General features: G+C 43.0%; 1 protein-coding gene across 1 annotated transcript in view; it reads right to left on the reverse strand.

Moving 5' to 3' along the window:
• vipr1b (vasoactive intestinal peptide receptor 1b) overlaps nt 1-24,331 on the reverse strand; it is a 165,827-nt gene that overhangs the window by 20,957 nt on the left and 120,539 nt on the right. Inside the window, exons 6-10 of the mRNA XM_045710828.1 lie at nt 19,206-19,338; nt 13,916-14,069; nt 13,475-13,535; nt 7,746-7,818; nt 2,726-2,817 (exon numbers count right to left, since the gene is read on the reverse strand). Of these exons, the coding sequence (XP_045566784.1) occupies nt 2,726-2,817; nt 7,746-7,818; nt 13,475-13,535; nt 13,916-14,069; nt 19,206-19,338 (513 nt within the window). The remainder of the gene's footprint in view (nt 1-2,725; nt 2,818-7,745; nt 7,819-13,474; nt 13,536-13,915; nt 14,070-19,205; nt 19,339-24,331) is intronic.

A 24,331-nucleotide genomic window follows, 5' to 3' on the forward strand; every position in this document is an offset into this window, starting at 1 on the left:
GGAGTTGAGCCACTAAACCACAGAGAGTTGAGCCACTAAACCATAGGGAGCTGAGCCACTAAACCACAGGGAGCTGAGACACTAAACCACAGGGAGTTGAGCCACTAAACCACAGGGAGCTGATCTATTAAACCACAGAGTTGAGCCACTAAACCACAGAGAGTTGAGCCACTAAACCACAGGGAGCTGAGCCACTAAACCACAGGGAGCTGAGACACTAAACCACAGGGAGTTGAGCCACTAAACTAAAGGGAGCTGATCCGCTAAACCACAGAGAGCTGAGCCACTAAACCACAGAGAGCTGATCCACTAAACCACAGAGAGCTGATCCACTAAACCACAGAGAGTTGAGCCACTAAACCACAGGTAGTTGAGCCACTAAACCACAGAGAGCTGATCCACTAAACCACAGAGAGTTGAGCCACTAAACCACAGGGAGCTGATCTATTAAACCACAGAGTTGAGCCACTAAACCACAGAGAGTTGAGCCACTAAACCACAGAGAGCTGAACCACTAAACCACAGAGAGCTGAGTCACTAAACCACAGGGAGTTGAGCCACTAAACCACAGAGAGGTGATCTACTAAATCACAGAGAGCTGAGCCACTAAACCACAGGGAGCTGAACCACTAAACCACAGGGAGTTGAGCCACTAAACCACAGAGAGGTGATCTACTAAACCAGAGAGAGCTGAGCCACTAAACCACAGAGAGCTGAACCACTAAACCACAGAGAGCTGAACCACTAAACCACAGAGAGCTGATCCACTAAACCACAGAGAGCTGAGCCACTAAACCACAAAGAGGTGATCTACTAAACCACAGAGAGCTGAGCCACTAAACCACAGGGAGCTGAGCTCTACATCACAGGGAGCTGAGCTCTACATCACAGGGAGCTGGGCTCTACATCACAGGGAGCTGAGCTCTACATCACAGGGAGCTGGGCTCTACATCACAGGGAGCTGAGCTCTACATCACAGGGAGCTGAGCTCTACATCACAGGGAGCTGGGCTCTACATCACAGGGAGCTGAGCTCTACATCACAGGGAGCTGGGCTCTACATCACAGGGAGCTGAGCTCTACATCACAGGGAGCTGAGCTCTACATCACAGGGAGCTGGGCTCTACATCATAGGGATCTGGGCTCTACATCACAGGGAGCTGAGCTCTACATCACAGGGAGCTGAGCTCTACATCACAGGGAGCTGAGCTCTACATCACAGGGAGCTGTGCTCTACATCACAGGGAGCTGGGCTCTACATCACAGGGAGCTGTGCTCTACATCACAGGGAGCTGAGCTCTACATCACAGCAGTAAAATGTCAAAGCATTCCGCCACGACTCTGATGTTTTGAGTTTCTGGGGGTCGGTCGGCATTGGTTGACGTGAACAGTTTACTGATGAGGAGTTTGTTTGTAGTCGAGGGGGTTGCTTATGGTAACCCGACCACTGGGGGCCTTAATGCTCCGTAAGTGTTGTTATGAGGCGGCATGGAAACAGCAGAGGTTGTTGCTCACACTCAGAACAGCTGTATATAAGGTGGAACCTGCTGGCAGCGCTCGCATCTGCTTATCGCTTATTTTAGTGAGCATTCGTTTACTAGTTTCACGCTCATGTTTTTTACTTCATGGCAATGAGTCTGCTATTTAAAAGAAGGGTCTATTTGAAATAACTGTGATATGTGCCATGCTTATCCCGCTCCCTCTCTCCAGTGCTCAACGTCGCAGGTCGACTGACCACCGGCCCTGGCAACCATTATTACGCACACCTGGACTTCATCATCACCTTCATCACCTTCCCTTTACTTAGCCCTCAGTAGCCTCTGTCATCAGGCAGTATTGGAATGTTTTCATGTTCAGTACACATCCTCTCAGTCATCAGGCAGTATTGGAATGTTTTCATGTTCAGTACACATCCTCTCAGTCATCAGGCAGTATTGGAATGTTTTCATGTTCAGTACGCATCTCCTCCGTCATCATGATGTATTGTAATATTTCCATGTTCAGTAAACATCTCCTGTTTTGTTCATTTGGATCTGTGTTATTAAACTCTCCTTCTGCTTCCTGACTCGCTGCGTAAACCTGACAATGTGGTTGTTGTTCCATCCTAAACTTAGTTGAATGCACTTTTACGTAAGTCTCTCTGAATGAGAGTGTATGCTGAATGACTCAAATGTAAATGTAAACAGAAGAAACTATCTTACAGGAAAAATTTGACCTGCAGAGATATACAGTACTGAGCGCCATGGCAGTACTGGTTGGACTAGAGCCATATTAACAAATACTGGTTAGACTAGAACTATAATAAGGAATACTGGTTAGACTAGAGCCATACTAGCGAATACTGGTTAGACTAGAGCCATACTAGCGAATACTGGTTAGACTAGAGCCATACTAGCGAATACTGGTTAGACTAGAGCCATACTAGCGAATACTGGTTAGACTAGAGCCATACTAGCGAATACTGGTTAGACTAGAGCCATACTAATGAATACTGGCTAGACTAGAGCCATACTAGCGAATAATGGTTGGACTCGGGCCATACTTACGAATACTGGTTAGACTAGAGCTATAATAACGAATACTGGTTAGACTAGAGCTATAATAACGAATACTGGTTAGACTAGAGCCATACTAACGAATACTGGTTGGACTAGAGCTATAATAACGAATACTGGTTAGACTAGAGCCATACTAGCGAATACTGGTTGGATTAGAGCTATACTTACGAGTACTGGTTGGACTCGTTCCTTCCAATGTCTGGACAGTTGATCTTCTGCCGGAGGATCCTGATGATGCAGATGAAGAGGATGAAGTTCATCTGGAAGACATTAAGAGATATTTTGAGAAATTTAAATAATACTGAACCCCGTGTGGACTTTTGTTTTCTCTACTATACTCTCCTAAACTCTACTGGTGTGTTCTGTACTCTGCCAAACTAAAGTCTAAAAACAATACTAAACACTACTGCTGAGTTCTGTACTGTACTTTACTAAACTATACTGGTGAGTTCTGTTCTGTACTTTACTAAACTATACTGCTGAGTTCTGTACTGTAATGTACCCTACTAAACTCTACTGGTGTGTTCTGTAATGTACCCTACTAAACTCTACTGGTGTGTTCTGTAATGTACCCTACTAAACTCTACTGGTGTGTTCTGCACCCTACTAAACTCTACTGGTGTGTTCTGTACCCTACTAAACTCTACTGGTGTGTTCTGTACCCTACTAAACTCTACTGGTGTGTTCTGTAATGTACCCTACTAAACTCTACTGGTGTGTTCTGTAATGTACCCTACTAAACTCTACTGGTGTGTTCTGTAATGTACCCTACTAAACTCTACTGGTGTGTTCTGTAATGTACTCTACTAAACTCTACTGGTGTGTTCTGTACCCTACTAAACTCTACTGGTGTGTTCTGTACCCTACTAAACTCTACTGGTGTGTTCTGTACTCTACTAAACTCTACTGGTGTGTTCTGTAATGTACCCTACTAAACTCTACTGGTGTGTTCTGTAATGTACCCTACTAAACTCTACTGGTGTGTTCTGTACCCTACTAAACTCTACTGGTGTGTTCTGTACCCTACTAAACTCTACTGGTGTGTTCTGTACCCTACTAAACTCTACTGGTGTGTTCTGTACCCTACTAAACTCTACTGGTGTGTTCTGTACTCTGCTAAACTCTACTGGTGTGTTCTGTACTCTACTAAACTCTACTGGTGTGTTCTGTACTCTACTAAACTCTACTGGTGTGTTCTGTAATGTACTCTACTAAACTCTACTGGTGTGTTCTGTAATGTACCCTACTAAACTCTACTGGTGTGTTCTGCACCCTACTAAACTCCACTGGTGTGTTCTGTACTCTACTAAACTCTACTGGTGTGTTCTGTACTCTACTAAACTCTACTGGTGTGTTCTGTACCCTACTAAACTCTACTGGTGTGTTCTGTACCCTACTAAACTCTACTGGTGTGTTCTGTACTCTACTAAACTCTACTGGTGTGTTCTGTAATGTACTCTACTAAACTCTACTGGTGTGTTCTGTACCCTACTAAACTCTACTGGTGTGATCTGCACCCTACTAAACTCTACTGGTGTGTTCTGTACTCTACTAAACTCTACTGGTGTGTTCTGTACCCTACTAAACTCTACTGGTGTGTTCTGTACCCTACTAAACTCTACTGGTGTGTTCTGTACCCTACTAAACTCTACTGGTGTGTTCTGTACCCTACTAAACTATACTGGTGTGTTCTGTACCCTACTAAACTCTACTGGTGTGTTCTGTACCCTACTAAACTCTACTGGTGTGTTCTGTACCCTACTAAACTCTACTGGTGTGTTCTGTACCCTACTAAACTCTACTGGTGTGTTCTGTACCCTACTAAACTCTACTGGTGTGTTCTGTACCCTACTAAACTATACTGGTGTGTTCTGTACTCTACTAAACTCTACTGGTGTGTTCTGTACTGTACTTTACTAAACTCTCTTCTCTCTACAGTAATAACCATAACAGAGACAGACCTCCTCTCTCTACAGTAATAACCATAACAGAGACAGACCTCCTCTCTCTACAGTAATAACCATAACAGAGACAGACCTCCTCTCTCTACAGTAATAACCATAACAGAGACAGACCTCCTCTCTCTACAGTAATAACCATAACAGAGACAGACCTCTTCTCTCTACAGTAATAACCATAACAGAGACAGACCTCCTCTCTCTACAGTAATAACCATAACAGAGTCAGACCTCCTCTCTCTACAGTAATAACCATAACAGAGACAGACCTCCTCTCTCTACAGTAATAACCATAACACAGTCAGACCTCATCTCTCTACAGTAATAACCATAACAGAGACAGACCTCTTCTCTCTACAGTAATAACCATAACAGACAGACCTCCTCTCTCTACAGTAATAACCATAACAGAGACAGACCTCCTCTCTCTACAGTAATAACCATAACAGACAGACCTCCTCTCTCTACAGTAATAACCATAACAGAGACAGACCTCCTCTCTCTACAGTAATAACCATAACAGACAGACCTCCTCTCTCTACAGTAATAACCATAACAGAGACAGACCTCCTCTCTCTACAGTAATAACCATAACAGAGTCAGACCTCTTCTCTCTACAGTAATAACCATAACAGAGACAGACCTCCTCTCTCTACAGTAATAACCATAACAGAGACAGACCTCCTCTCTCTACAGTAATAACCATAACAGAGACAGACAGACAGACCTCCTCTCTCTACAGTAATAACCATAACAGAGACAGACCTCTTCTCTCTACAGTAATAACCATAACAGAGACAGACCTCCTCTCTCTACAGTAATAACCATAACACAGTCAGACCTCATCTCTCTACAGTAATAACCATAACAGAGACAGACCTCTTCTCTCTACAGTAATAACCATAACAGACAGACCTCCTCTCTCTACAGTAATAACCATAACAGAGACAGACCTCCTCTCTCTACAGTAATAACCATAACAGAGACAGACCTCCTCTCTCTACAGTAATAACCATAACAGACACAGACCTCCTCTCTCTACAGTAATAACCATAACAGACAGACCTCCTCTCTCTACAGTAATAACCATAACAGAGACAGACCTCCTCTCTCTACAGTAATAACCATAACAGAGACAGACCTCCTCTCTCTACAGTAATAACCATAACAGAGACAGACCTCCTCTCTCTACAGTAATAACCATAACAGACACAGACCTCCTCTCTCTACAGTAATAACCATAACAGACAGACCTCCTCTCTCTACAATAATAACCATAACAGAGACAGACCTCCTCTCTCTACAGTAATAACCATAACAGAGACAGACCTCCTCTCTCTACAGTAATAACCATAACAGACAGACCTCCTCTCTCTACAGTAATAACCATAACAGAGACAGACCTCTTCTCTCTACAGTAATAACCATAACAGACAGACCTCCTCTCTCTACAGTAATAACCATAACAGAGACAGACCTCCTCTCTCTACAGTAATAACCATAACAGAGACAGACCTCCTCTCTCTACAGTAATAACCATAACAGACACAGACCTCCTCTCTCTACAGTAATAACCATAACAGACAGACCTCCTCTCTCTACAGTAATAACCATAACAGAGACAGACCTCCTCTCTCTACAGTAATAACCATAACAGAGACAGACCTCCTCTCTCTACAGTAATAACCATAACAGAGACAGACCTCCTCTCTCTACAGTAATAACCATAACAGACACAGACCTCCTCTCTCTACAGTAATAACCATAACAGACAGACCTCCTCTCTCTACAATAATAACCATAACAGAGACAGACCTCCTCTCTCTACAGTAATAACCATAACAGAGACAGACCTCCTCTCTCTACAGTAATAACCATAACAGACAGACCTCCTCTCTCTACAGTAATAACCATAACAGAGACAGACAGACCTCCTCTCTCTACAGTAATAACCATAACAGACAGACCTCCTCTCTCTACAGTAATAACCATAACAGAGACAGACAGACCTCCTCTCTCTACAGTAATAACCATAACAGACAGACCTCCTCTCTCTACAGTAATAACCATAACAGAGACAGACAGACCTCCTCTCTCTACAGTAATAACCATAACAGACAGACCTCCTCTCTCTACAGTAATAACCATAACAGAGACAGACAGACCTCCTCTCTCTACAGCAATAACCATAACAGACAGACCTCCTCTCTCTACAGTAATACCCATAACAGAGACAGACCTCTTATCTCTACAGTAATAACCATAACAGACAGACCTCCTCTCTCTACAGTAATAACCATAACAGACACAGACCTCCTCTCTCTACAGTAATAACCATAACAGAGACAGACCTCCTCTCTCTACAGTAATAACCATAACAGACAGACCTCCTCTCTCTACAGTAATACCCATAACAGAGTCAGACCTCCTCTCTCTACAGTAATAACCATAACAGAGACAGACAGACCTCCTCTCTCTACAGTAATAACCATAACAGACAGACAGACCTCCTCTCTCTACAGTAATAACCATAACAGACACAGACCTCTTCTCTCTACAGTAATAACCATAACAGAGACAGACCTCCTCTCTCTACAGTAATAACCATAACAGAGACAGACCTCCTCTCTCTACAGTAATAACCATAACAGACACAGACCTCCTCTCTCTACAGTAATAACCATAACAGAGTCAGACCTCCTCTCTCTACAGTAATAACCATAACAGAGTCAGACCTCCTCTCTCTACAGTAATAACCATAACAGAGACAGACAGACAGACCTCCTCTCTCTACAGTAATAACCATAACAGACACAGACCTCCTCTCTCTACAGTAATAACCATAACAGAGACAGACCTCCTCTCTCTACAGTAATAACCATAACAGAGACAGACCTCTTCTCTCTACAGTAATAACCATAACAGACACAGACCTCTTCTCTCTACAGTAATAACCATAACAGAGACAGACCTCCTCTCTCTACAGTAATAACCATAACAGAGACAGACCTCTTCTCTCTACAGTAATAACCATAACAGAGACAGACCTCCTCTCTCTACAGTAATAACCATAACAGAGACAGACCTCTTCTCTCTACAGTAATAACCATAACAGACAGACCTCCTCTCTCTACAGTAATCACCATAACAGCTACTTCTGAGGGAATGAGAGTGAGAGTTGAATCCCTTCATACTAATCTTGAAAGTTGAGGAGCGGCTGAACAACTCACCAGGATGGAGGCCAGTATTGGTGTCTTAATGATCCACCAGAACATCTCCGTCTTTTCAATTATGTCCCAGCATCTGGTAACATATAGATGACATCACATATATTATCACATATATCACAACACCTGGTAACATGTATCACAACACCTGGTAACATATTGGTGACATCACATATATTATTACATATATCACAACACCTGGTAACATATAGGTGACATCACATATGTTATTACATATATCACAACACCTGGTAACATATATCACAACACCTGGTAACATATATCACAACACCTGGTAACATATTTCACAACACCTGATAACATATTGGTGACATCACATATATTATTACATATATCACAACACCTGGTAACATATATCACAACACCTGGTAACATATATCACAACACCTGGTAACATATATCACAACACCTGGTAACTTAATATCACAACACCTGGTAACATATAGATTGATTATGTCGCATATATTTTCACATATATCACAACACCTGGTAACATATACACTACCGTTCAAAAGTTTGTGGTCACTTAGAAATGTCTTTGTTTTTGAAAGAAAAGCACATTTTTTGTCCATTAAAATAACATCAAATTGATCAGAAATACAGTGTAGACATTCTTAATGTTGTAAATGACTATTGTAACTGGAAACAGCTGATTTTTTATGGAATATCTACATAGGCGTACCGAGGCCCATTATCAGCAACCATCACTTCTGTGTTCCAATGGCACGTTGTGTTAGCTAATCCAAGTTTATCATTTTAAAAGGCTATTTGATCATTAGAAAACCCTTTTGCAATTATGTTGTTCTGATTAAAGAAGCAATATAACTGGCCTTCTTTAGACTAGTTGAGTATCTGGAGCATCAGCATTTGTTTGTTTGATTACAGGCTCAAAATGGTCAGAAACAAAGATCCTTTCTTCTGAAACTCGTCAGCCTATTCTTGTTATGAGAAATGAAGGCTATTCCATCTCATACAACACTGTGTACTACTCTCGTCACAGAACAGCGCAAACTGGCTCTAACCAGAATAGAAAGAGGAGTGTGAGGCCCCGGTGCACAACTGAGCAAGAGGACAAGTACATTAGTGTGTCTAGTTTGAGAAACAGATGCCTCACAAGTCCTTAACTGGCAGCTTCATTAAATAGTACCCGCAAAACACCAGTCTCAGCAGTGAAGAAGCGACTCCGGGATGCTGGCCTTCTAGGCAGTGTTCCTCTGTCCAGTGTCTGTGTTCTTTTGCCCATCTTAATCTTTTACTTTTTATTGGCCAGTCTGAGATATGGCTTTTTCTTTGCAACTCTGCCTAGAAGGCCAGCATCCCGGAGTCTCCTCCTCACTGTTGACGTTGAAACTGGTGTTTTTTGCAGGTACCATTTAATGAAGCTGCCTGTTCTGACTGGGTGTATTGTACCCATTGATTATTTTAGAATACAACCTAAGTGCCTCGTGAGCTAAGTTCAACTGTCTTACAACATTAGCAATATAAGCCTGTTTTACTCCTAAATTTGTAAACAAACTATATATCCTCAAAACATGGTTAAAACTTTGATATCACGGATTGTATGTCCTTGAATCCATAGTTCTGTCTATGAATTTCAGAGTGGTTATATTTCTCCAGCCCTCATCCCTCAGCTTTTTACCGAAATAGTGGTGGGGAGTACCGTTTGTTATTGTTTCAACTGCTGATTGCTGCTTTAAAGTCAACAGCATCATGAACCTTACCCACTACCAGGACATTTGAGCCAAAAAACTGTTTGCTTCTTAACCCCAAGCACACATGAAATTCCACAAAGAAAAATGTACCACTAAATTTATATTTTGCATGGACATCTCAGTATTTGAGATGTCCATGCTAAAGGACCTCTTTAATAAGCTTGACCCTAAAAAACATCTGGGTCAGATGGTTTAGACCCTTTCTTCTTTAAGGTTGCTGCCCCTATCATCGTAAAGCCTATCTCTGACTTTTTTAACGTGTCTCTCCTCTCTGGGGAGGTTCCCATTGCTTGGAAGGCAGCCACGGTTCATCCTTTATTTAAAGGGGGAGATCAAGCTGATCCTAACTGTTTTAGGCCTATTTCTATTTTTCCCTGTTTATCAAAAGTGTTGTAAAAACTTGTCAATAATCAACTGACTGGCTTTCTTGATGTCTATCTTATTCTTTCTGGCATGCAATCTGGTTTCGGCTCAGGTTATGGATGTGTCACTGCAACCTTTAAGGTCCTCAATGATGTCACTGCAGTGAGGCTCCCGTGTTCCACCTTGGTGATTGAGTCTGGCTCTCCACCAGGAAGCCACTCCTCAGTAAAAGGCATATGATAGCCTGGTTGGTGTTTGCCAAAAGGCACCTAAAGACACTCAGACCATGAGAAATACGATTCTCTGGTCTGATGAAACCAAGATTGAATTCTTTGGCCTGAATGCCAAGAGTCACGTCTGGAGTAAACCTGGCACCATCCCTATGGTGAAGCATGGTGGTGGCAGCATCATGATGTGGGGATGTTTTTAAGCGGACAGGGACTGGGAGATTAGACGGGATTGAGGGAAAGACGAACGGAGCAAAGTACAGAGTGTTCTTTGATGAAAACCTGCTCCAGAGTGTTCAGGACCTCAGACTGGGGCGAAGGTTCACCTTCCAACAGGACAACGACCCTAAACACACAGCCAAGACAATATAGAAGTGACTTCGGGACGAGTGGCCCAGCCAGAGCCCGGACTTGAACCCGATCGAACATCTCTGAAGAGACCTGAAAATAGCTGTGCAGCAACGCTCCCCATCCAACCTGACAGAGCTTGAAACTATCTGCAAATAATTATGAGAGAAACTCCCCAAATACAGATGTGCCAAGCTTGTAGCATCATACCCACGAAGACTTGATGCTGTAATCACTGCCAAAGGTGCTTCAACAAAGACTTCTTTACGTGCTGCTGTGCGGTTTGTTGCTAACCTTACTTTGCTACATCCCAACTTTACAGTTTTAATTTATAATTACCGTTTTTATTTTTATTTTTTCCCCTCGCTCAACTTTTTAATATATTTTTTTTCACTGTGAAGGACCTCTGTGTTACTCTGGAACCTGATCTCTCTTTTGACGAACATATCAAGACTGTTTCAAGGACAGCTTTTTTCCATCTACGTAACATTGCAAAAATCTGAAACTTTCTGTCCAAAAATGATGCAGGAAAATGTATCCATTCTTTTGTCATTTCTAGGTTAGACTACTGCAATGCTCTACTTTCCAGCTACCCGGATAAAGCACTAAATAAACTTCAGTTAGTGCAAAACACGGGTGCTAGAACCTTGACTAGAAACAAAACTTTTGATCATATTACTCCAGTGCTAGCCTCTCTACACCGGCTTCCTGTTATTAAGGCAAGGGCTGATTTCAAGGTTTTACTGCTAACCTACAAAGCATTACATGGGCTTGCTCTTACCTATCTTTCCGATTTGGTCCTGCCGTACATACCAACATGTATGCTACAGTCAAAAGACGCTTGCCTCCTTACTGTCCCTAGAATTTGTAAGCAAACAGCTGGAGGCAGGGCTTTCTCCTATAGAGCTCCATTTTTATGGAATGGTCTGCCTACCAATGTGAGAGACGCAGACTCAGTCTCAACCTTTAAGTCTTTACTGAAGACTGATCTCTTTAGTAGGTCTTATGATTGAGCTAGTCTGGCCCAGGAGTGTGAAGGTGAACGGAAATGCATTGGAGTGACGAACCGCCCTTGCTGTCTCTGCCTGGCCGGTTCCCCTCTCTCCACTGGGATTCTCTGCCTCTAACCCTATTACGGGGGCTGAGTCACTGGCTTACTGGTGCTCTTCCATGCCGTCCCCAGGAGGGGTGCATCCCTTGAGTGGGTTGAGTCACTTACGTGATCTTCCTGTCCGGGTTGGCGCTCCCCCTTGGGTTGTGCCGTGGCGGAGATCTTTGTGGGCTATACTCGGCCTTGTCTCAGGATGTTAAGTTGGTGGTTGAAGGGATCCCTCTAGTGGTGTGGGGGCTGTGCTTTGGCGAAGTGGGTGGGGTTATATCCTGCCTGTTTGGCCCTGTCCGGGGGTATCGTCGGACAGGGCCACAGTGTCTCCCGACCCCTCCTGTCTCAGCCTTCAGTATTTATGCTGCAGTAGTTTATGTGTTGGGGGGCTAGGGTCAGTCTGTTATATCTGGAGTATTTCTCCTGTCTTATCTTAGTTTATTACAGTGCCATCCGTTTTGTCACCAAAGCCCCATATACTACCCACCACTGCAACCTATACGCTCTCGTTGGCTGGCCCTCACTTCATACTCATCGCCAAACCCACTGGCTCCAGGTCATCTACAAGACCCTACTAGTTAAAGTCCCGCCTTATCTCTGCTCGCTGGTCACCATAGCTGCACCCACCCGTAGCACGCGTTCCAGCAGGTATATCTCACTGGTCATCCCCAAAGCCAATTCCACGTTTGGCTGCCTCTCCTTCCAGTTCTCTGCTGCCAATGACTGGAACGAACTGCAAAAATCTCTGAAACTGGAAACACTTATCTCCCTCACTAGCTTTAAGCACCAGCTGTCAGAGCAGCTCACAGATCACTGCACATGTAAATAGCCCATCTATAAATAGCCCAAACAACTACCCCTTCCCCTACTGTATTTATTTATTTTGCTCCTTTGCACCCCAGTATTTCTACTTTGCACACTCATCTACTGTCAAATCTACCATTCCAATGTTTTAATTGCTATATTGTATTTACTTCGCCACCATGGCCTATTTATTGCCTTTACCTCCCTTATCTTACCTCATTTGCTCACATTGTATATAGACTATATATTACTGACTGTATGTTTATTTTACTCCATGTGTAACTCTGTGTTGTTATATGTGTCGAATTGCTTTGCTTTATCTTGGCCAGGTTGCAGATGTAAATGAGAACTTGTTCTCAACTTGCCTACCTGGTTAAATAAAGGTGAAATAAACAATAATAAAATTAAAAATGAATCTTATGTACTGTGTGAATTTAAGGAAGCTCGCTCTAATTCTCTCTCTTTTTCCTCTTTCTTTCTCTCTTTCTTTCTTTCTCTCTCTCGGAGGATCTGAGCCCTAGGACCATGCCTCAGGACTACCTGGCCTGATGACTCCTTGCTGTCCCCAGTCCACCTGGCCGTGCTGCTGCTCCAGTTCCAACAGTTCTGCCTGCGGCTATTGAACCCTGACCTGTTCACCGGACGTGCTACCTGTCCCAGACCTGCTGTTTTCAACTCTCTAGAGACAGCAGGAGCGGTAGAAATACTCTGAATGATCGGCTATGAAAAGCCAACTGACATTTACTCCTGAGGTGCTGACCTGTTGCACCCTCGACAACTACTGTGATTATTATTATTTGACCATGCTGGTCATTTATGAACATTTGAACATCTTGGCCAAGTTCTGTTATAATCTCCACCCGGCACAGCCAGAAGAGGACTGGCCACCCCTCATAGCCTGGTTCCTCTCTAGGTTTCTTCCTAGGTTTTGGCCTTTCTAGAGAGTTTTTACTAGCCACCGTGCTTCTACACCTGCATTGCTTGCTGTTTGGGGGTTTTAGGCTGGGTTTCTGTACAGCACTTTGTGACATCAGCTGATGTAAGAAGGGCTTTATAAATAACATTTGATTGATTACAGCTGAAAGTTCCATGAGTCACATGCTGTGGTCTAGCCGGAGAGGACAAGAATTAGACCCGTCGGAGAGCTTTTCTTACCCCACGTCATTATAGTAGGCTTTCGCAACACCCCAAGCTGAGATGAAGATGGTTGGCCCTCCTGCAGGAGAAAAGCACTCAATCAATGTCTGGTCAAGCCAACCCCAGAATATAGACAAACTTACCTCAAACAATCAGACAGGCAGACAGAGACACTTACCCCAATCAGACAGACAGACATACATGCTTGCCCAAGCCAATCAGACAGACAGGCAGACAGACAAACTCATCACCAGCCAGTCAGACAGACAGACAGACAGACAGCCAGACCGACAGACACACTTACTCCAGCCAATCAGACAGACAGACAGAGAAACACAATTACCCCAGCCAATCAGACAGACAGACAGACTCACACCAGCCAATCAGACAGACACACTCACCCCAGCCAATCAGACAGACACTCTCACCTCAGCCAATCAGACAGGCAGCCACACTCACCCCAGCCAATCAGAATGTAGCACCAGAAGTATTTTCTCTCAGAGAAGAAGGAAACGGCCAATAGGGCGTGGAGATACAGGCCTTCGACCAGCAGCCAGAAGAAGCTGGCCATTATACAGTACTGGAAGAAGACCATCACCGCCTTGCAGCCCACCTGACAACACAGAGAGATATACAGTATCAGTCCAGCTGACAGAGATATACAGTATCAGTCCACATGACATGCATTTTTCTACGGCTGGCCATGCTTTCCACCTGGCTACCCCTACCCCGGGCAACAGCCCTGGGCTCCCCACAGCAACTCGCCCAAACCTCCCCCACTTCTCCTTCACCCAAATCCAGATAGCTGATGTTCTGAAAGAGCTGCAAAATCTGGACCCCTATAAATCAGCATGACAATCTGGACCATCCTTTTCTAAAATTATCTGCCGAAATTGTTGCAACCCCTATTACTAGCCTGTTCAACCTCTCTTTCGTATCGTCTGAGATTCCCATAGATTGGAAAGCTGCTGTGGTCATCCCCCTCTTCAAAGGGGGAGACACTCTAGACCCAAACTGCTACAGACCTATATCTATTCTACCCTGCCTTTCTAAGGTCTATGAAAGCCAAGTTAACAAACAGATTACCGACCATTTCGAATCTCACTGTACCTTCTCCGCTATGCAATCTGGTTTCAGAGCTGGTCATGGGTGCACCTCAGCCACGCTCAAGGTCCTAAACAATATCATAACTGCCACCGATAAGAGACATTACTGTGCAGCCGTATTCATCGACCTGGCTAAGGCATTCGACTCTGTCAATCTGTTGTCCGGACCTCTGGCAGTCTCTATGGGGCCGACTCTCTTCTCTGTATACATCAATGATGTCGCTCCCGCTGCTGCTGATTCTTTGATCCACCTCTACGCAGACGACACCATTCTGTATACCTCTGGCCCTTCTTTGGACACTGTGTTAACTTCACTCGGGTAGGGGGCAGCATTCGGAATTTTGGATGAAAAGCGTGCCCAAATTAAACTGCCTGCTACTCAGGCCCAGAAGCTAGGATATACATATAATGGTAGATGGTACATCTGGATAGAAAACACAAAAGTTTCCAAAACTGTTAAAATAATGTCTGTGAGTATAACAGAACTGATTTGGCAGGCGAAAACCTGAGGAAAATCCATCCAGGAAGTACTATTATTTTGAAAGGCTGTTTTTCCATTGAAAGCCTATCCACCATACAAAGACTTAGGACCCAGTTCAATCTCTATGGCTTCTTCTACACGTGGCCAGTCTTTAGGCATTGTTTTAGGCTTTTACTCTGAAAAATGAGGGAGATACAGCACTTTCAATGAGTGGACAGTGGAAATCTCCAGACATGAGTCCAGCGCGTGATCGGGAGCGCGACATTCTTGTTTCTCCTTTTCTATTGACGAAGCTTTTGTCCGGTTGAAATATTATTGATTATTTATGACAAAAACAACCTGAGGATTGATTTTAAACATCGTTTGACATGTTTCTACAAACTTTTATTGTACTTTTTTGACTTTTCGTCTGGATGTTGAGAGCGCACTTTGTGCCTTTGGATTACTGAACTAAACGCACCAACAAAATGGAGGTTTTTGGACATAAAGAGGGACATTATCAAACAAAACAAACATTTATTGTGTAACATGGAGTCCTGGGAGTACCAGCAGATGAAGATCATCAAAGGTAAGTGATTAATTTAATCGCTATTTCTGATTTTTATTGTTTGAATTTGGCGCCAAGGAATTTCACTGGCTGTTGTCGAGGTGGGACGTCCCAATGATACCAGAGAGGTTAAACATCTCCAATCCAAAATTAAATGTAGAATCGGCTTCCTATTTCGCAACAAAGCATCCTTCACTCATGCTGCCAAACATACCCTCGTAAAACTGACCATCCTACCGATCCTCGTCTTCAGCGATGTCATTTACAAAATAGCCTCCAACACTCTACTCAACAAATTGGATGCAGTCTATCACAGTGCCATCCGTTTTGTCACCAAAGCCCCATATACTACCCACCACTGTGACCTGTATGCTCTCGTTGGCTGGCCCCCGCTTCATACTTGTTGCCAAACCCACTGGCAAGTCTCTGCTAGGTAAAGCCCCGCCTTATCTCAGCTCACTAGTCACCATAGCAGCACCCACCCGTAGCACGCGCTCCAGCAGGTATATCTCACTGGTCACCCCCAAAGCCAATTCTTCATTTGGCCGCCTTTCCTTCCAGTTCTCTGCTGCCAATGACTGGAACGAACTGCAAAAATCTCTGAAGCAGGAGACTCTTACCTCCCTCACTAGCTTTAAGCACCAGCTGTCAGAGCAGCTCACAGATCACTGCACCTGTACATAGCCCATCTGTAAACAGCCCATCAATCTACCCCATCCCCATACTGTATTTATTTATTTATTTATTTATCTTGCCCCTTTGCACCCCAGTATCTCTACTTGCACATTTATCTTCTGCATATCCTGCCATTCCAGTGTTTAATTGCTATATTGTAATTACTTCGCCACCAAGGCCTATTTATTGCCTTACCTCTCTTATCCTACCTCATTTGCACATGCTGTATATAGATTTTTCTACTGTATTATTGATTGTATGTTTGTTTATTCCATGTGTAACTCTGTGTTGTTGTATGTGTCAAACTGCTTTGCTTTATCTTGGCCAGGTCGCAGTTGCAAATGAGAACTTGTTCTCAACTAGCCTACCTGGTTAAATAAAGAGACAGAGATATAAAGTATCAGTCCAAGCTATAGACCACACTATCTATCAAGAGAGTTCTCACCTATATTAGCTGCCTATTTACCAACACAGACCAATACTGGCACTAAGACCTCTCTCAACCAACTCTATAAGGCCATAAAAAAAATAAGAAAATGCTCATCCAGAAGCGGCGCTCCTAGTAGTCGGGGACTTTAATGCAGGAAAACGTAAATCCATTTACCTAATTTCTATCAGCATGTTAAATGTGCAACCAGAGGGAAACAACTCTAGACCACCTTTACTCCACACACAGAGACACATACAAAGCTCTCCCCGCCCTCCATTTGGCTAATCTGACCATAATTATATCCTCCTGATTCCTGCTTACAAGCAAAAACTAAAGCAGGAAGTACCAGTGACTCACTCAATATGGAAGTGGTCAGATGAGGCAGATGCTACGCTACGGGACTGTTTAGCAGCATAGACTGGAATATGTTCCTGGATTCATCCAATGGCATTGAGGAGTTCATATCCCAACCAGAAGCCATGGATTACAGGCAACATCCGCATCGAGCTAAAGGCTAGAGCTGCCGCTTTCAAGCAGCGGGACACTAATCCGGACACTTATAAGAAATCCCGCTATGCCCTCAGATGAATGATCAAACAAGCAAAGTATCAATACAGGATTAAGATCGAAACCTACTACACCACCTCTGAAGCTCGTCGGATGTGGCAGGGCTTGAAAACTATTACGGACTACAAAGGGAAACCCAGCCACGAGCTGCTCAGTGACGCGAGCCTACCAGACGAGCTAAAGGCCTTTTATGTTCGCTTCGGGGCAAGCAACACTGAAGCATGCACGAGATTACCAGCTGTTCTGGATGACTGTGTGATAACGCTCTCGGTAGCCAATGTGAGCAAGACCTTTAAACAGGTCAACATTCACAAAGCCGCTGGGCCAGACGGATTACCAGGACGTGTACTCAAAGCATGCGCGGACCAACTGCCAAGTGTCTTCACTGACATTTTCAACCTCTCCCTGACCGAGTCCGTAATACCTACATGTTTCAAGCAGACCACCAAAATCCCTGTGCCCAAGGAAGCGAAGATAACCTGCCTAAACAATTACCGCCCCGTAGCACTCACATCGGTAGCCATGAAGTGCTTTGAAAGGCTGGTCATGGCTCACATCAACACCATCCTCCCGGATACCCTAGACCCACTCCAATTCGCGTACCGCCCCAACAGATCCACAGATGACGCAATCTCAATTGCACTCCACACTGCCCTTTCCTGAAGACATAACAGTGTTAGGCCTGATCACCAAAAAGGATGACACCGCCTATAGGGAGGAGGTAAGAGATCTGGCAGTGTGTTGCCAGGACAACAACCTCTCCCTCAAAGTGAGCAAGACAAAGGAGCTGATCGTGGACTACAGGAAAAGGAGGGCCGAACAGGCCCCCATTAACATCAACGGGGTTGTAGTGGAGTGGGTCGAGAGCTTGAAGTTCCTTGGTGTCCACATCACCAACGAACTAGGATGGTCCAAACACACCAAGACAGTCATTAAGAGTGCATGACAACGCCTTTTCCCCCTCGGGAGACTGAAAAGATTTTGCATGGGTCCCCAGATGCTCAAAAAAGCTCTACAGCTGCACCATCGAGAGCATCCTGACCGGTTGCATCACCGCCTGGTATGGTAATTGCTTGGCATCTGACCGTAAGGCGCTGAAGAGGGTAGTGCGTACATCACTGGGGCCAAGCTTCCTGCCATCCAGGACCTATATACTCGGCAGTGTCAGAGGAAAGCCCAAAAAATTGAGAGAGACTCCAGTCACCCAAGTCAGGGACTGTTCTCTCTGCTACCGCACGGCAAGCGGTACCGGAGCGCCAAGTCTAGGACCAAAAGGCTCCTCAACAGCTTCTACCCCCAAGCCATAAGACTGGTGAACATTTAATCAAATAGCCAGCGGACTATTTACATTGACCCCCCCCTCCCATTTGTTGTGTACACTGCTCTTACTCGCTGTATATTATCTGTGCATAATCACTACCTTCATGTACAAATAACCTCGACTAACCTGTAGCCCCACACATTGACTCTGTACCGGTACCCCCTGTATATAACCTGTATTGTTATTTTATTGTGTTACTTTTTATTATTTTTTACTTTAGTTTATTTGGTAAATATTTTCTTAACTCTTTCTTGAACTGCACTGTTGGTTAAAGGCTTGTAAGTAAGTATTTCCCGGTAAGTCTACACTTGTTGTATTCGGCGCATGTGAAAAATAAAGTTTGATTTGATTTGGGAAGAGTTTGAAATACAGACATGTTCATATTAGAATGTTGGATCGCGGAGGTGTTTTTCTATTTCACTCACTCACTCACTCACTCACTCACTCACTCACTCACTCACTCACTCACTCACTCACTCACTCACTCACTCACTCACTCACTCACACACTCACACACTCACACACTCACTCACACACTCACTCACACACTCACACACTCACACTCACACATATACTTACACACACCCACACACACACACCCACAGACGGGCTGTGTACTTACGAATCCTGGGGAGCAGTTGTCAACCTCTCCGACCTGGTACAGAACCACATCCTTCGTAAACACAGCGATGGCCTTCAAGATGAACGACACAAACAGGTGCATGTGGATGTAGTTCCTAGTGCAGTGGAGTTTCCTAGGAGAGACACACGACGACGTGTTACATCCAGCGCGACCAAACAACTTTCACTGTCTTTGGAACTGAGAAATGGAGAAAGAATGACCACTAATTGATGAACGAATGAAATACTAATGAAATACTAATGAAATACTAATGAAAACCTTTTGGTTCTCTGACACTGTGGAGGGATACGGAGGGAGAACAAAGCATTTTCTCAATCCTCAATAACCACCATGACAATGGAAAGGATTTCTAAAGGACTTATCAAAACACATCCTTTTCTCTGTTATAATTTGCATGAGTTTTGTTACGGTTCTCATTTCCATCCCCCCTAGACTGCAGGGCCAAAGGGATTCTTAACCTGTTGGGGGTAGGGGGCAGTATTGACACGGCCGGATAAAAAAACGTACCCGATTTAATCTGGTTACTACTCCTGCCCAGTAACTAGAATATGCATATAATTATTGGCTTTGGATAGAAAATACCCTAAAGTTTCTAAAACTGTTTGAATGGTGTCTGTGAGTATAACAGAACTCATATGGCAGGCAAAAACCTGAGAAGATTCCTTACAGGAAGTGCCCTCTCTGACAAGATCTTGTTCTTCTTGTCTCTGTTTATTGAAGACTGAGGATCTTTGCTGTAACGTGACACTTCCTACGGCTCCCATAGGCTCTCAGAGCCCGGGAAAAAGCTGAATGATATCGAGGCAGCCCCAGGCTGAAACACATTTATGCTTTTGGCAAGTGGCCGATCAGAGGACAATGGGCTTAGGCGCGTGCACGAGTCGACCCTGTGCTTTATTTTCTTTCCTCTTTTTACCTAAACACAGATTCCCGGTCGGAATATTATCGCTTTTTTACGAGAAAAATGGCATAAAAATTGATTTTAAACAGCGGTTGACATGCTTCGAAGTACGGTAATGGAATATTTATAATTTTTTGGTCACGAAATGCGCCGTGCGCGTCACCCTTCTTTACCCTTTTGGATAGTGTCTTGAACGCACGAACAAAACGCCGCTGTTTGGATATAACAATGGATTATTTGGGACCAAACCAACATTTGTTATTGAAGTAGAAGTCCTGGGAGTGCATTCTGACAAAGAACACCAAAGGTAATAACATTTTTGTTATAGTAAATCTGACTTTGGTGAGTGCTAAACTTGCTGGGTGTCTAAATACCTAGCCCTGTGATGCCGGGCTATCTACTGAGGATATTGCAAAATGTGCTTTCACCGAAAAGCTATTTTAAAATCGGACATATCGAGTGCATAGAGGAGTTCTGTATCTATAATTCTTAAAATAATTGTTATGCTTTTTGTGAACGTTTATCGTGAGTAATTTAGTAAATTTTTAGTAAATTCACCGGAAGTTTGCGGGGGGTATGCTAGTTCTGAACGTCACATGCTAATGTAAAAAGCTGGTTTTTGATATAAATATGAACTTGATTGAACAAAACATGCATGTATTGTATAACATAATGTCCTAGGTGTGTCATCTGATGAAGATCATCAAAGGTTAGTGCTGCATTTAGCTGTCTTCTGGGTTTTTGTGACATTATATGCTAGCTTGAAAAATGGGTGTCTGATTATTTCTGGCTGGGTACTCCGCTGACATAATCTAATGTTTTGCTTTCGTTGTAAAGCCTTTTTGAAATCGGACAGTGTGGTTAGATTAACGAGAGTCTTGTCTTTAAAATGCTGTAAAATAGTAATATGTTTGAGAAATTGAAGTAATAGCATTTCTAAGGTATTTGAATAACGCGCCACAGGATTCCACTGGCTGTTACGTAGGTGGGACGATTTCGTCCCACTGGCCCTAGAGAAGTTAACAGGCACCCAATTCCCTATAGGTCCTGGTCAAAAGTACTGCACACACACACACACACACACACACACACACACACACACACACACACACACACACACACACACACACACACACACACAATACGCTGCTGTTACTGGCTATTATCTATCCTGTTGTCTAGTCACTTTACCCCTACCTACAGTATACTGCTGTTACTGTCTATTATCTATCCTTTACCCCTACCTACAGTATACTGCTGTTACTGTCTATTATCTAACCTTTACCCCTACCTACAGTATACTGCTGTTACTGTCTATTATCTATCCTTTACCCCTACCTACAGTATACTGCTGTTACTGTCTATTATCTATCCTGTTGTCTAGTCATGTTATCCCTAGCTATATGTACATAGCTACCTCAATTACCAGGTACCCCTACAGATCGACTCAGTATTGGTACTCCCTGTATATACCCATGTTATTGCCTGGTACTCCTGCAAATGGACTCGGTACTGGTACTCCCTGTATATACCCATGTTATTTTATACTCCCTGTATATAGCCATGTTATTTTCCACTTCCTGTATATAGCCATGTTATTTTCTACTTCCTGTATATAGCCATGTTATTTACTACTCCCTGTATATAGCCATGTTATTTTCTACTTCCTGTATATAGCCATGTTATTTTCTACTTCCTGTATATAGCCATGTTATTTTCTACTTCCTGTATATAGCCATGTTATTTTCTACTCCCTGTATATAGCCATGATATTTTCTACTTCCTGTATATAGCCATGTTATTTTCTACTCCCTGTATATAGCCATGATATTTTCTACTCCCTGTATATAGCCATGATATTTTCTACTTCCTGTATATAGCCATGTTATTTTCTACTCCCTGTATATAGCCATGTTATTTTCTACTTCCTGTATATAGCCATGTTATTTTCTACTCCCTGTATATAGCCATGATATTTTCCACTTCCTGTATATAGCCATGTTATTTTCTACTTCCTGTATATAGCCATGTTATTTTCTACTTCCTGTATATAGCCATGTTATTTTCTACTTCCTGTATATAGCCATGTTATTTTCTACTTCCTGTATATAGCCATGTTATTTTCTACTTCCTGTATATAGCCATGTTATTTTCTACTTCCTGTATATAGCCATGTTATTTTCTACTTCCTGTATATAGCCATGTTATTTTATACTTCCTGTATATAGCCATGTTATTTTATACTCCCTATAATGATGAAAATATCTCAAAAACCAAGAGAGGAATTACTAAAATCTCAACCAAAGAAGAAAAACAATGCAATTGTTTTTTGCACTAAGTACACCAAGGGTTTGGAGAAAACGAAAGCAATCCTGAAAAAGCACTGGCATATTTTGCAATCAGACAAAAGTAATTGCACACCTCTTCAAGGAACCCCCACTGGTGGTCTATAAGCGTGGTTGCAATATTGGAGATAGTTTGGTGAGATCGGACCTTCCCCCTGAGTCCACTCAGACACTCTTGACACCCATTCCAAATGAGAACTACAAATGTGGCTCATGCGCCCAGTGCAATAGCAATATAAAAACATCCTTCTTCAGACGCCCACATACAGGTGGAAAAATCCCTGTTAGTGGGGATCATCTCATGCAAGACCAAGGGAGTAATCTCTCTCATCACCTGTTCATGTGGAAAAGCCTACGTAGGACAAACGAAAAGACAATTAAAACATAGCTGAACACCACAGCTCAATCAGGCGTGAGGACATTGACTATCCAGTAGCAGCTCACTTCGTTGAAGCTAACCATTCAATCTCCTCCCTCAAATACACAGGCATTGAGCATGTTGCTCTACCAAGGAGAGGAGGTAAACATGGAGATCCTACGACTTCAAAGGGAGGCTTACTGGATATCCCGTCTAAACACACTGGCCCCTATTGGTCTGAATATTGACTTTGATCTCAGGCCCTTCTTATGAACAATTCTTTCTTTTATGAACAAGTCTTAAAAATGTATATATTCTTTCTACAGCTTTTCAGCGTACACCTAATATGTTCCCCTGTTGATGCTAATTATGCATTAAGGTTGAACCAAAATATAACAAATATGAAATGAAATACAAAACAATTAAATATGTGAAATTGAATTAAACAATAATGTATGCTGATGCTAATATTATGTACAATATTCATTATGTTTCTATATGATAACAATAGCCTACTATATTTAATATGCCATAAACTATAGTTTCTTTTAACAGTTTCACTAATTCATTCTAATTAACTTTAATCATTATGACACACCCCTCACTACTGTCATTGATTGCACTAATTGCACTGTGTCACGACTTCTACTGAAGTTAATGCCCCTTCTTGTTCGGGTGGTGTTCGGCGGTCGACGTCACCGGCCTTCTAGCCACCATTGATCAGTTTTTCATTTTCCATTGGTTTTGTCTGGTCTCTTTACACACCTGTTTCATATCCCAGTAATTATATGTTGTGTATTTAACCCTCTGATTCCCCTCACTTCTCTGTCGGTGATTGTTTGTTTGTTATGTACGTGTTGTTTCTAATTCGGTGTGCGACGGGTTATTGGTTTACCCGGATTCTTTTCTACGTTGGTTTTGGGAATAAATATTCCATTTTTTAAACCACTCTGTTTTCTCCTGCGCCTGACTTCCCTGCCACCTACATACACGGACTATGACACACTGTTTGTCTACAGTCATGTCCAAAAGTTTTGAGAATGACACAAATATTAATTTCGACAACGTTTGCTGCTTAAGTGTCTTTAGATATTTTTGTCAGATGTTACTATGGAATACTGAAGTATAATTACAAGCATTTCATAAGTGTCAAAGGCTTTTATTGACAATTACATGAAGTTGATGCAAAAAGTCAATATTTGCAGTGTTGACCCTTATTTTTCAAGACCTCTGCAATCCGCCCTGGCATGCTGTCAATTAACTGCTGGGCCACATCCTGACTGATGGCAGCCCATTCTTGCATAATCAATGCTTGGAGTTTGTCAGAATTTGTGGTTTTTTGTTTGTCCAGTCTCCTCTTGAGGATTGACCACAAGTTCTCAAGGGGATTAAGGTCTGGGGAGTTTCCTGGCCATGGATCCAAAATATCGATGTTTTGTTCCCCGAGCTACTTAGTTATCACTTTTAACCTTATGGCAAGGTGCTCCATCAAGCTGGAAAA

This window comes from Salmo salar, chromosome ssa29 (assembly GCF_905237065.1).
Source record: "Salmo salar chromosome ssa29, Ssal_v3.1, whole genome shotgun sequence".
Lineage (NCBI taxonomy): Eukaryota > Metazoa > Chordata > Actinopteri > Salmoniformes > Salmonidae > Salmo > Salmo salar.